This window comes from Capra hircus, chromosome 18 (assembly GCF_001704415.2).
Source record: "Capra hircus breed San Clemente chromosome 18, ASM170441v1, whole genome shotgun sequence".
In the NCBI taxonomy this organism is placed as follows: Eukaryota; Metazoa; Chordata; class Mammalia; order Artiodactyla; family Bovidae; genus Capra; species Capra hircus.
Window position 1 is genome coordinate 60,836,228 of NC_030825.1, and position 14,275 is coordinate 60,850,502.

Genomic DNA, 14,275 nt, shown 5'->3' on the forward strand with positions numbered 1-14,275 from the left:
AGGGCGCTGGAGGGCCTAGAGGAGCTATTCCACGTTCAAGGTCGGGAGGGGCGGCGGTGAGGAGATACCCCATGTCCAAGGTAAGAGAAACCCAAGTAAGACAGTAGGTGTTGCAAGAGGGCAAACACGCTGAAACCATAATCACAGAAAACTAGTCAATGTAATCACACTAGGACCACAGCCTTGTCTAACTCAATGAAACTAAGCCATGCCCTGTGGGGCCACCCAAGACGGGTGGGCATGGTAGAAAAGTCTGACACAGTGTGGTCCACTGGAGAAGGGAATGGCAAACCACTTTGGTATTCTTGCTTTGAGAACCCCATGAACAGTATGAAAAGGCAAAATGATAGGATACTGAAAGAGGAACTCCCCAGGTCAGTGGGTGCCCAATATGCTGCTGGAGATCAGTGGAGAAATAACTCCAGAAAGAATGAAGGGACTGAGCTAAAGCAAAAACAATACCCAGTTGTGAATGTGACTGGTGATAGAAGCAAGGTCCGATGCTGTAAAGAGAGTAATATTGCATAGGAACCTGGAATGTCAGGTCCATGAATCAAGGCAAATTGGAAGCGGTCAAACAGGAGATGGCAAAAGTGAACGTTGACATCCTAGGAATCAGCTAACTAAAATGACTGGAATGGGTGAATTTAACTCAATGACCATTATATCTACTACTGTGGGCAGGAATCCCTCAGAAGAAATGGAGTAGCCATCATGGTCAACAAAAGAGTTCAAAATGCAGTACTTGGATGCAATCTCAAAAGCCACAGAATGATCTCTGTTCGTTTCCAAGGCAAACCATTCAGTATCATGGTAATCCAAGTCTATGCCCCAACCAGTAACGCTGAAGAAGCTGAAGTTGAAGGTTCTATGTAGACCTATAACACCTTTTATAACTAACACCCAGCCTCACAGGGAGGAATCAAATCCCCCAGAGACTGGCACCACCTTTCAGCCATATGAGGTCATCATGGAACCACAGGTTTTGGACCTTCTGAGGCTCCGTAGTCTGAGTGCTGTGGAGCTCACTTTCACTTCCTTCAGTCAGCAATCATGCATATGCAATCACTCAGTTTATTACAATATGTCCCTTTTCCCAAGTCCCCAGGTCTCCCTATCTGATGCTCCCTTTCCAAGGAGGTGATCAGTCTCCTCTTCTACCCATTCGGGTAGGATCTCCTGACTGGGGACTGGCTCTGTGGCCTTACCTTACCCTGTGGTCATTCCTGGTGAGTCCGGTTGGGGTTTGGCTGTCTCGAGTCAGAATGCCGGTCCAAAAGAGAACCTGGAATACCATGAGGTGGTGCACCTCCTCATTTGACTTGGGGCTCTTCTGCTCTGACCCAGCCAAGTCACCAGTCCAGCAATTCAAGGGGGGCTAGTGTGGGTGGAATCTAGCTGGGGCCTCTAGAAATGCTGCACAAACCAGTACTTGAGAAACCAAGCACCACACTTGGAGGGTTGGAGAACTCAGGTTTATTATGCTGCTGGGCCCAGAGGAGTTAACACTCCAAGCTCTGAGCCCTGAACAAGGGGGTTAGAGTTTTTCTACATGGACAGGCATGATTAAGCGGGTTTGCAGGGGCTAGGGTGATTGCAAAGAGCAGGACAAGGGTGAATGGGATAAGCTCCAGTTACTAGTATTGTGAGTCTCCACTTTCTGAGACCTACATGATTTAGACTTTGCAAGAAGCAAGCTGAGTTACAGAGGCAGAAGGAGAAGGAGGTAAAATTTTAACTTTTCCTCTTCAGTTTCTTTCCTGTATGAACTGCCTAATGGTCAGTTAAGGCTGGACATGAAATAGAAGCTTCGCCACATTCATTTCATTTGTATGCTTTCTATACAGTATGAATACTCTGATGAATTATAAGGCCTGAACTCTAACTAAAGTCTTTGCCACACTCATTAAATTTGCACTATTTCTCACAGTTATTCCATTTGTAACATTTTTCTCTACTGTGAATTATTTGATGCTTCCTATGATGGTCATTTCAAGCACCAGCCATACGTCCCATTTTTATGCTTTCTCTCCTGGATGAACTGCCTGATGGTGAGTTAAGGCTGACTGTGCACTAAAACCTTTGTCACAATTCTTACATTTGTAAGGTTTTGATAACTTATCATGAATAGTGTGGGATTCGTGATCTCTGAAGATTAGCTTTGGGACCAAGGACCAGGTCTGATCAATCAAGAGCTTTTGTGTAGCAGAGTTCTATTAAAGTGAAAAAGGGACAGAGAAAGCTTCTGACATAGACATCAGAAGGGGGATGGAGAGTGCTCCCCGCTGCTAGTTTTAGCAAGCTGTTTTATGTCGGTTAGAAAGTTATTCATCAGATAAGAGAGACACCTCAAGGCTGAGGGAGTTTCAGCAGGCCCCTCTCTCATAATATGCATCTTTGAGATAGGAGGGCAAGAGGTGTGTCATCCCCCAGCCATAAAACAACTGATACGAATACTGTTTTGTTGAGCTATCATCAGCCCATGGTTTGATGATAGTCTTAGGAGGAATCATTTTGAAGAAAGGCCAATTCCAAAGCAAATACATAGTTTCATTAACATAGCTTAAGAAAAACATTTCCATAAGAAAAATGCTCAAGGTTTAGCTCAAGGTTAGAGAAAAGTTAAGTTCAGGTGGAACCAGGTGTCATCATAGCAACACAGAATTTTAAGAGACACTTGCAGCCTATTTCCTCTTTTGGAGGCCCCTGTCCTTCCTGCATGTTACCCTCTCAGTCTCTCTCCAGAATGAATTCTTTGATGAACTGCAAAGGATGCAGTTTGTCTAAAGGCCTTTCCACACACAACACACTTATATGGTTTCTCTCCAGTATGAATTCTTCGATGAACTGCAAGGCTTGCATTGAAACTAAAGGCCTTGCCACATACATCACATTTATAAGGTTTCTCTCCAGAATGAATTTTCTGATGAAATATAAGGCTTCCATTTATAGTAAAGGCCTTACCACATACATCACATTCATATGGTTTCTCTCCAGTATGAATATTCCGATGAGATTTAAGTCTTCCATTTACACTAAAGGCCTTACCACATATATCACATTTATATGGTTTCTCTCCAGTATGAATATTCCGATGAGATGTAAGGCTTCCATTTACACTAAAGGCCTTTCCACATACATCACACTTATATGGTTTCTCTCTGGTATGTACTTTCTGATGAGATATAAGGCCTCCATTTACAATAAAGGCCTTGCCACATACATCACATTTATATGGTTTCTCTCCAGTATGAACCCTCTGATGAATTGCAAGATGTGTGCTTCGAGTATAGCCACGGCCACATACTTCACATTTATATGGTTTCTCTCCAGTATGAAGGATCTGATGAAGTGCATGGCTTTCTTTGTGAGTAAAGGCCTTTCCACACATATCACATTTATATGGTTTCTCTCCAGTATGAGTTCTCTGATGAACAGCAAAGTTACCCCTGGAACTGAATATTTTGCCACATAAATTACATTTACATGCTTTCTCACCTGTATGAACTGCCTGATGTATATTTAAGGATGACAGTGTAAAAAAACATTTGTCACAGCTATTACATTTGTAAGATTTCTCTTCAGTATGAATTCTCCGATGAGTTCCAAGATGTCTCTTTCCAGTAAAGCCACAACCACATACATCACATTTATAAGAATTCTCTCCAGTATGAATTCTCTGATGAATTCCAAGCTTTGACTTTCGAGTATAGCCACAGCCACATACATCACATTTATATGGTTTCTCTCCAGTATGAAGGGTCTGATGAAGTGTGTGGCGTTTTTTGTAAGTAAAGGCCTTTCCACACACATCACATGTATATGGCTTCTCTCCAATACGATTTCTCTGATGAACTGCAAGGCTCACATTATCATTAAGGGCCTTGCCACACACATCACATTTATATGGTTTTCTTCCTGTATGGATTCTTTGATATCTAGTGAGTTCTGAGTCCTGAAGAAACATTATATCACACTCATTACATTTGTAAGATTTTTTCTTGTGTGATTCCTGGTGTGGTGCCAGTTCCGAGGGATGCATAACAGCACTCTCATGTTTATGAGAACTGCCTTTATGGACACTACGAGTTCTCTGAGGTGGCAAACCTGAGGTACTACTGTTGATATTTGTCACAACCTGACTACATTCAGAAACTGTCCCTTCAGACTGAAGCATCTGCAATTCATCATGAAAGCTTGATCTGTGCATTTCAACAGGCTTATCTCCTACATCATTTCTACTCTGATGATCTCTTCCACCAGTGAGGTTTCTGTTATGGGATACAGACATTCCTTTGCCATTTCTTTCAGCAGCTGTCCACAGACTCTCAAAACCATGCACAGTTTCCTGTATCTTCCTGAGGAAAAAATCTTTGGTTTCATAGGTTTCAGCTCTTCCAAACATCACTCTTTGCAAAATTTCTCCTTTTCCACTGTTTCCTTTTGCTTGTAATTTCTTGGTCATATGTATATGAGACAAACCTACAAGATATAAAGAACCATAGGTAGCCTATTAATTACAGTTCATAAATAAATTCTTTCATGTTGAGCACATGATATTATATCAAAAGTCATACCCATCCTGAACAGAATTATTAATCTTCCCAATGATGAACTTAAAAATATAAGGAACACTAAAGGAATAGAATTCTTTAAAAAAAAAAAACCAGGAATCACATAGAATTCAAATTAATTTTAGGGTAGCCAAGTTTCAAAGACAGAATCAGGAAAACATTCACTTTATGCAAACTCATGTCAGGTCTCAAAGAAAAAGGTATTTTCCCACCATGACCTCAAAGCTCATTCTACTTGGTAGTAAATACACTTCTGTCTCATAATTGAGGAGAAAAAACAGTAAAAATCCATGGACAGGGAGATTGGAGGGCTATAGTCCATGAGATCACAAAGAGTCAGACTGGACTGAGTAAGCAAGGATCAGAGAGGAAACACAGTGTAATGGTAAATAATCCAAAAGAAGTATTCTAATATACTGTGTAATGAAAATAAAGAACTTGTTAAAACTGTCTCCCTGTCCCCCCACATCATGGGGCTTATGAGATCTTAGTTTCCTGACCATGGATTAAACCCAAAATCACTGCATTGAAAGTGCTGAATCCTATCCACTGGAATGTCAGGTAATTCCCTAATTATATATATAAAAAAGAAAGAACACTTTTCTAAATACCTCCTATAAATCTATCAGTAGATAGACATACAGGCATTTTATAACTAGAAGTATTTCATGTCAGTTATACTGTGTAAAACATAAAGACTGTCATCTTTAAATAACAAAGAATTAATAAATGAAACGTTCTCTGCTTAAATAAAGGCCATTCAATATTGCAATTGCCATTCTATACAGTAACCTTAATTTACTTAGTTCATTGGCTCCAAGATACATGTAAAGGAACAAGTTTTGGGGCCTCCCTGTGGCTCAGAGGTAAAGAATCTGCCTGCTGATGCAGGGCACACACCCGATCCAGGAAGCTCCCACATGCCTCGGAGCAACTAAGCCTGTGGGCCCCAGCTGAAGATCCTGTACTCTCAAGTTCGGGATTCACAACTGCTGAGCACACGCACAGAGCCCACATACCACAAAAAGAGAAACCACTGGCATGAGGGGCCCGCACATACAACTAGAGAGTAGCCCTTATAACTTATGCCGAAGCTGAAATTCCAATACTTTGGCCACCTGATGCAAACAACCGACTCACTGGAAAAGACCCTGATGCTGGGAAAGATTGAAGGTAGGAGGAGAACGGGACAACAGAGGCTCAGCTGGTAAAGAATCCTCCTGCAATTTGGAAGTCTGGGTCTGATTCCTGGGTTGGGAAGATCCCATGGAGAAGGGAAAGGCGACTCACTCCAGTATTCTGGCCTGGAGAATTCCATGGACTCTATAGTCCATGGGGTCGCAAGGAGTCCAACACGACTGAGTGACTTTCACTTTCATTTTATGGTAGGAGAGAGAAGGATTCAGCCTCTCATCCAGCAAATCAGAGTCTTATCCTTTCTCAATGAGTGAGAATCACAAACATTCAGTAACTTCTAAGGGTACAGCCCTCTTTAATTTAAGGTTCCAATTCTCACACCATCCAGTGAAGACGTCCCGTGTATTAGCTAACTAGTAGAAAGGTGAATCTTTGAATTAGGGAATAAAAACTTCATCAACCTTAACCTCTTTCTTCTTACAGAGTGGCATTTTGTCTCACAAATACTGCTCACAGGGCCAATTAAAGTTTTGCAGAAGTTTGTCACTTTCGTCTCAGGTTCAAAGATTTGTTAACAAAATAAGCCACTCATTCTGTAGAAATAAATAACACAAATTCTTATTATAGAATTATCTAGCTAACTTTCAATATGCTAACAATAAAAGCAAAGAGAAGTAGAAACAGCGAAGATACGTCACCAAATTGGGTTCTGACCAACATCCAGACTCAAAAAGCGCTGGGAAGTCCCGCGGTACAGCACAACTGAAGACCAAGTGAAGAAAAGATCCCAGGCAGCCTGTTACAGTCATGGGTGAGACTTCAAAGATTGCAGTTTTGGGTTCCCATTTATAATCCCAGGATGCCAACTGATATCATCAGGAACCTGTGAGCAAATAGCAGCTCTGGTTGCATATTAATGCTATTTATTTGTCTTACAAAACTTACAATATTGCTAAGCCTGTGGCTGAGTAGGCCAGGGCCCCCCAAGGGCTCGACAATCTCAATATTTGTCCCCTATCTTATCTCTAGTGCTGTAAGACTTGCACTCACAGCAGGCAGTCAGGGCACTCACAGTCAGGGCAGTGTCCAGCCAGGTTAGAAGCAAGCTCAGAGGCCTGCTTTAGAGAGGACCTAGACCCCTGTGCCTCCTGCATTGCCAGGTGTAGAATCCCACCTCTTTTGTCAGCCAAGAAGTGATGGACATTACAGACGGACAGAACAATATTCACAAATTACTTTACTATCTGCGTCCTTCTGAATGCACAGGAAGCAGTATAATATACAGTATAATATACAGTATAATACAGATACCTGGGCTTCCCCAGGGCTCAAAGGTAAAGTATCCACTTGCCACGCAGGAGACGTGGGTTCTATCCCCATGTGGGGAAGATTCCCTGGAAGAGGGCATGGCAACTCACTCCAGCATTCTTGCTGGGAGAATGCCATGGACAGAGGAGCTGGAGGGCTACGGTCCACGGGGTCGCAGAGTCAGGCACGACTGTACCGACTGAGCACACAGGCATCCGTGTACCTAGCTCCTCTCCCAGAACCACTGAGCCAAGAACACAGGGGGAGAAAACGGGGAATTGGTTATTTCAAAGATCGAAATCAGCTTTATAAATACTCAAGCTGTGGAAAACTGTGTATCATACAGTGGGCAGATCACCTGAAGAAAGGACAAGCTTAAACTTCTGATGCCAATCACAAAATTTTTGAAGTCTGAATCAACAGGGCTATGAACTCAGTCAAGCAAAACAGGGGCTGCCAAGAGACACAGAGGGAAAATGCAGAGATACCCCCACACCACATTCCAACTTCACAGGGAAGCGATCCTCACCCACAGACAGCAGGTTCCTGTAGGTCTCCTCCATCACATCCCAGTACAAGGCCCTCTGAGCAGGGTCCAGGCATTCCCACTCCTCTGGAGTGAACCTGATGTCCACATCCTTGATGGTCAACTGTGTCTGAAATGAAAGCACATTTCACTAACAGGCACTGAGGAGGATTCTTATTTTCACATGAAATGAGAAAAGGTGAGAGGGATAAGGATCAATTCAGGTAATGTAATATTCTGGTAGATCCATTAAAAGCTATTTGGAACAAACTGTGGGTCTCTAATTTCCAGGTTGTTTTATAAGACTATGACATCTTCCAATCAATATAAATTTGTCACTTGTGTGGACAACACATGAAGAATATACAAATAAAATTCAATCAGTGAGTTGTCTATGCAGAATTGTTACACTCTACACACTAAGTGATATTCACTATCTCGATGAGTTATAGCAAGACTGGTGTCTTCAGACAACAAAGTCCACAGTGGCTTTAAAAGAACACACACTGTGATGGGGATGATTATGACATCATCACACTGATGACAGGTGTATCAACACTTCCTACACACTAAGCATTACTGTAAAGACTTTACACGGATGAACTTATCATCAACATAACAGCACATTAGAGAAAGATCTGTGTCCATCTTACTGGGGAGAAAACTTCATCATTCTAAGGAACTGCTCAGATCAAACAGTTAAGAATTGTGGCAACAGCACCTGAGGTCAGATGGTTGGGAGAGACAACTGAACCTAAGGAATCAATGAGTTAAGTACCAGAGGAGGAAAGTGCATCCACAGAGAGTTTTCTGAGAATACCTGAAAGTAGTTCAAGAAAGCTGAAGAGCAATGAAGGTGTAGAATCCCAGATCTTTTGTCAGCCAAGAAATGATGGACATTATAGACAGAAAAATATTCACAAATTAATTTACTATTTACCTCCTTCTGAATGCCAAGGAACAGTATAATATACAGTATAATATGTAGATATCTGGGCTTCCCCGGAGGCTTGGCAGTAAAAAATCCGCCTGCAATGAAGGTGACATGGGGCTGATATCTGCATGGGGAAGATCCCCCTGAGGAGGGCATTGCAATCCACTCCTGTATTCTTGCCTGGAGAATTTCAGGGACAGAGGAGCTTGAAGGGCTATGGTCTACTGGGTCACAAAGAGGCAGACATGACTATCAGATAAATGGTTACTATATAGGGTCACCCCCTCTCCCCACCAATCCACACAAGGTCAATAATCTTACCACTATTTCCATCACTCATGTGCTGGGTAGAAAAAACTTAAGGCCATGGAAAACACTTAAGATACAATTTCAACTGCTACAAAGCATCAAACGTATTTATGAGATGATGTTTTGTAATAAAACCATGGAATTACAGATCCATGCACTCACACACGCACACATAAACACACAACTGGTTGAAACAAGGAAGAGTTGTCTTTACTCTTTTCTTTCAATCAAAATTTACTGAGAGTGAACTCTGGGCCCCAAAGTGGGAATATAGCAGTGAACGTGATGGAGCTTACCATCTAGCAGCCAGCTGGCCAATTACATCCATAATTTTAACATCACTGTTGTTACACGTGCTCTGAAACAGGCCTGGTGCCTGTTTTTTTAACAGAAAGTCTTGACCTACATCGATAAATCAGAGAAGGTATCCGTGAGGAAGAAACACTTGGATTGGCAAGGTGGGAAGTGGAAGAGTGATGCAACCAGGGAGTACAGCCTGAGTGCTGGCTCTGAGGCAGGAAGATATTTAGTGAACAGAAAGCCAGTCAGTCTGACTGGGACACAGGGCAAAAAGAGGGGTGATGCCAGGTAGAGGCTGCTTTCTACAAGGTCTTTGGATTTAGGACTTTATTCCAAAAGTACCTGGAAGTCACTGAAGAATCTGCAGGAGGTAAATCAGAGGTTTAGATTTGTTTTTCAGAGCTCACTCTGCTGTGTGTGGAGGTTGTTGTTGTTTAGATACTCAGTCATGTCAGACTCTTTGTGACCTTATGGTAGCCCACCATGCTCCTCTGTTCATGGGATTTTCAGGCAAGAATACTGGAGTGGGTGGCCATTCCCTTCTCCAGAAAGATGCCTTTTGACACATTCAGGGATGATACTCTTGTCTTCTTTTATTTATGTGTATTTCAGCATCTTTGGGACATTAAAAAGGAATCAATTGCACTTCAGTAATTTGTCAGCATTCTCTGTCTTTTTTAAAGCTAATTGATTTTGGTTTTGCTGGGTCTTTGTTGCTGTGAGCACGCTTTCTGTACATACGGCTGCAATGCCCGGACATCTCATTGCAGTGGCTTCTCCTGTTTTTGAGCACATGCTCTAGAGTGTGCGGGCTTCAGGAGTTACGGCTCCCAGGCTCTAGAGCACAGGCTCAGCAGTTGTGGCGCATGGTCTTAGTTGCTCTGAGGCATCTTCCTGGACCTGGGATGGAACCCGTGTGCCCTACATTGGCAGGCACATTCTTAGCCATTGTACCACCAGGGAAGTCCTCAATATTATCTTATACTAGCTCAAAAAAAAAAAAAAAAAAAAAACAGAAAATAATATACAGATTTAAAAAATAATATGACTGGCACCTGATCCGGTAAGATCCCACATGCTGAGGAGCAACTAAGCCCATGAGCCTCAATTTCTGAGCAAGAGCTGTAGAGCCCAGCAGGTGAAATTACTGAGGCCAGCATGCTCTACAGTCTGGGTTGCAAGATAAGAAAAGCCACCGTAATGAGACGCATACACTGCAACCAAAAAGTGGCCACCACACACCAGAACTAGATAAAAGCCACTGCTGCAATGAAGATCAGTACAGCCAATATGTATTTTTAAAATATATTTAAAAAAAGAGTAATGTAAGGGATGTAGTTATTAACAAAATCCAATGTTTATCTTTTTACTCCATGACCAAATATTGCATGAAGATTAGGAAAGTTGGGGGAATTCCCCATCAGTTCACTGGTTAAGATCCCACACTTCCACCACTGGGTTTCAGGTTTAATGCCTCCTCAGGGAACTAAGACCCTACATCATATGGCCAAAAAAGAAGAAAAAATAATTAGCAAACTATATTTCATAGTTTAAAGTAGACGCTGTAATGAAACACTCTCTAGACCTGTTCAAGAAGGTCCTCATTTAGTTTTAAATGTCCTAAAAAATTCAGATCTGATTTCCCGTTATTGGCCTCTTTTCCAGATTTTAGCAGGTACTGTGCATGTTAATACCTTACATCTAGTGTGCAGCTTCCTTATCCCCTGTTGACAGAGGGCAGACAGGGAATCGAGATGGGCCCTAAGCAATCCCTGCTGCCCAACAGCACTGAAACCCCATCTCCAACCTGTGGGTGTGAAGCCCTGCCCAGGACGCCACCCAGGCGAGCCTCCTCACAAGGGTCAGGTCACCGGGTCATGGGGAAACGGGAGCTAAGTGGAGACTACAGACCCAGAGGGAAGGCCCTGGGTGAGTGTGCATGTACAGTACTCAGACAGGACACTTCAGAGTCAGACACGATTAGCGAGTCCAGAGAAGGGCATTTCAGGAAGGACAGACTAGAATCCACTGAGAATATGACCTTACCTGAGAAAGAGCCATGCCTGACTCCTATTCTTTCCTCTTCCTCCTCTTCTGGGCTTTCTCAAGTAACACGAGTCTTCATGGGGTATCAAGAAGGTGGAAAACATGCTATTTAATGTTTAGAGTCAACAAATCCCCTTCCTGAGCCCCAACCACACACACACAGGGAAGCCCCCACCATGGGTAACAGACAGTCCTCTGTGCCCACTGTCTCAAGAGGGCCTCAGGACAGGCAACTTCTGCACAGAGACCAACACGGGACTTTCCCACACTTTCCCTCGGATCACACTCCCCTGCTGGTGAGGAATCATGCACACAGCAGCAGGGGCCACCTCTGATGACCCCATGATGCCCTTCAGGTCACACAGCAGGCCCTGGTCCAGCCCCACTGAGAGCAGAGCGCCTCCCCTCTCCCAGAGTGTGGTCTGAGTTTCAGAAGTGGAGGCTAAGAGCCCTGGCGCTCAATGCAGGATCCAGATCGGAATCATCTGCGGCTCTGTGCACATTCCTGGGGCGAGGACCCACACGAGAACCTGAGGAGCGCGTCTGATGGGGGAGGTGTGTGTCTGATGGGGGAAAACCGACTAATGAAAGGGTTATGTATACATATACCATACACCCTGTGACACGTGTACACCATGAAATATTTATCACAAACCACTAAGCAACACATCCATCACGTCCAAAGTCCCATGTTCTGTATGTGGTGACAACACTGACCATGCACTCTTGACGAATTCCCAGCATGCAGTAACAGAACAGGATTAACTATGGTCAGCGTGCTGCACACACCTCCCCAGGATGCACTCATTTCACAACTCAAAGTCTGTACCCTTTGACCAACATCTCCCCGTCTTCCCCACCTCCTAGCCCCAGAGAACCACCATCCTACCCAATGAGTTTCATTTTTTTTACATTCTATATAATGGAAGGACGTATAATACCAGTCTTTCCCTGTCTTAATTCACTCACCATGATATTCTCTACATTCATCCAAGTTGTCCCAAGTGAGGCAAAGCTCCATAATTGTTTATAAGAAAGTCGCTATTGAACAAACAAATCTTTATCCCAAGCTATAAAAATAATTAAATGTAAAGAAAGCAGAAAGCCAAAAGTAAAACCATCACAATGAACATCTTTAAAGTTCCTTGAAAAGGCATCATGTAGTAAGAGTCTTGCCCCATTTCTTCTCTCGTATAACCTCTACTCCTCACCAGGAATAGGGAAGGGGGTGACCCACACCTGCGACCTCAACCGGCTCTCATATGCATGCTCTTTTAATACAAATAATTACAAAATACACATGCCTCACAGACAGAAGTTTTGCAATTCTCTGTCTTATCTGTAGAATTGAAAGAAGCAAGACAATAATTCTTACCCAACTGACTCAGCACTCTTCTGGATCTAGTCCCCACCATCACCTGCACTCTAGCTGTTTCCACTCCATTTGGTTGATCTGTTTCCCTACTTCTTTCTACATGTCCGTTTCTCTGCTCTCCTGCTGTGCCTGTCCTCCTCTCTACTTCTTCCCTGGCTCCTATCCCGCCTCTCTGCCATCCGTTCACCTTCAAGTTGCTTTCTCTCAACCTCCCTGGTGATCCTCAATCTCCCAGTATTTCTGCCTTTCTTCCTCCATCTCTGCCCGCCCTTCCTGCCAACTCTCTGGCACTTCCAAGTGGCTATGCTTCCTTTCGGCTCGCTTTTTTTCTCAGCTCCTCAAATCACTAGGAGCCCCCTTTCTCTCCCACCAGGATATTGTTGCTCTGTAAGCCAAGGTCCCAACTCTTGTATCCCCTTTGCGCGCTGTCTGTGCCTCTCCACTGTCGCCCTCTTTGGGACCCCTGATTTACACCCTCTCCCTTGAAGGGGGCGGCAGAGGATGAAATGGTGAGATACCATCCCTGGACTCAACGGACATGGATTTGAGAAAACTGGGAGATACAGGGGTCGCAAAGGGTCGGAATGAACAACCACACCTCCCTGTGTTGCTCACCCTTAACTCTCCGGAGACCCTGCTTTGCTCTGAATTTCTCTCCTTTCCGCACCCGCTCCCTTCAAGGCTCATTCTCTTTCATGAAGCTGTCTCTTCCAAGTTCCTCACCATCCTCTTCACTGCCATCTCTTGTCCCACAGGCTTTTCTCAATTTTCCATTTCTCTAGGAGTCGCTGTCTCTGCTTCTCCTGATCCCGCCTTCCGCCCACTATTTACAGGGTAGGAGACTGAATAAGAAAGGCCCTCCCGCAAGAGCCAAATTCCAGCGGGTGGTATTTGGGGCCTAAGAACCATGGGTGTCACGTGGCTGGCTCAGGTCAGCTCCCCCAATCAGGGATCAGGGGAAAGGTCACTCTGAAGGGCAGAAGGACCGGCCAGAGGAGACGTGAGGACAGAGCGCTGGGAGGGAGGGGGTCTCAGCGCGGGGAGGGCTCCCCAGAATCCCAGGACCGGGGAGAGAACGCTGCCCCTCCGGGGGCGGGGCGGCCGGCGAGGCCTCCAGGGCCGAGAAGGAGAGGCTGAAGAAGGTGGAGCGAATAAACCACCTCGCCTAATACAATTGTATGTGGTGCAGAAAGGGCAGAAGGGTCCGTGAGGTCAGTAAACGGTTTTAAGCCAGAAAAAGTGCGAAACGCAAGGTTTCAGTGTTCCAAAAGCAGGAACGGGCTTCAATGCGGACTTTAAACCAAAAGGCAGGCGCCCCTTCACCACTTAAGGAGACGTCTGAATTTGCTGGGGGTGGTGGGGCGGGAGCGGGGATTTAGAGTCAGTAGCGACCCTCAGACCTGGGGTACAAAGAAAAGGAGATTGCGAGAGGCAGGTTTGACTCAAAAGACAGAAACTCACGCTGCGCTGGGACCTCCACTCGCAGCTCTCCGCTTCCGCGTGGGTCACGTTTCGCGCACGCGCAGACAAATAGCTGACCGGCCTGCAGGCGGGTCCGGGCCGTCAGGGGGTTGGTGGTGGGGAGAAGCCGGGGAGAAGCCGGACCAGCACAGGGCCTTTGAAAGGTGAGGCGGAACCTCGCGGCGCGGAGGGGCAGGGCGGGGCGTCCCGGCGCGGCGGGAGGAGGGAACAATTCAATACTGTAATCACTGCTAAAGGGGACTGCAGCCAGGAAATAAAAACACATCTGCTCCTTGGAAGGAAAG

At 44.7% G+C, this 14,275-nt stretch overlaps 1 protein-coding gene across 2 annotated transcripts; it reads right to left on the minus strand.

Moving 5' to 3' along the window:
- On the minus strand, positions 1,462-14,044 carry LOC102168439 (zinc finger protein 347-like). Of its 2 annotated transcripts, XM_018063000.1 has the most exons (4): positions 13,971-14,044; positions 11,135-11,207; positions 7,549-7,675; positions 1,462-4,482 (listed from the first exon to the last, which is right to left on the minus strand). In XM_018063000.1, exons 2-4 carry the CDS (start codon positions 11,147-11,149, stop codon positions 2,723-2,725), a joined length of 1,902 nt encoding a protein of 633 aa, XP_017918489.1. In that variant the 5' UTR covers positions 11,150-11,207; positions 13,971-14,044; the 3' UTR covers positions 1,462-2,722. The 2 variants fall into 2 exon arrangements, with proteins under 2 accessions (XP_017918489.1, XP_017918490.1); XM_018063001.1 differs by lacking the exons at positions 11,135-11,207; positions 13,971-14,044 and adding an exon at positions 6,410-6,594 and having other exon boundaries at positions 7,549-7,755.

What these genes read in the sequence shown, in the direction of transcription:
- LOC102168439 (XM_018063000.1), bottom strand. An exon ending in CAGGAACCTGCTGTCTGTGG is followed by an intron (nt 4,483 to 7,548) that starts GTGAGGATCGCT and finishes TATATCTTGTAG; the next exon opens with GTTTGTCTCATATACATATG.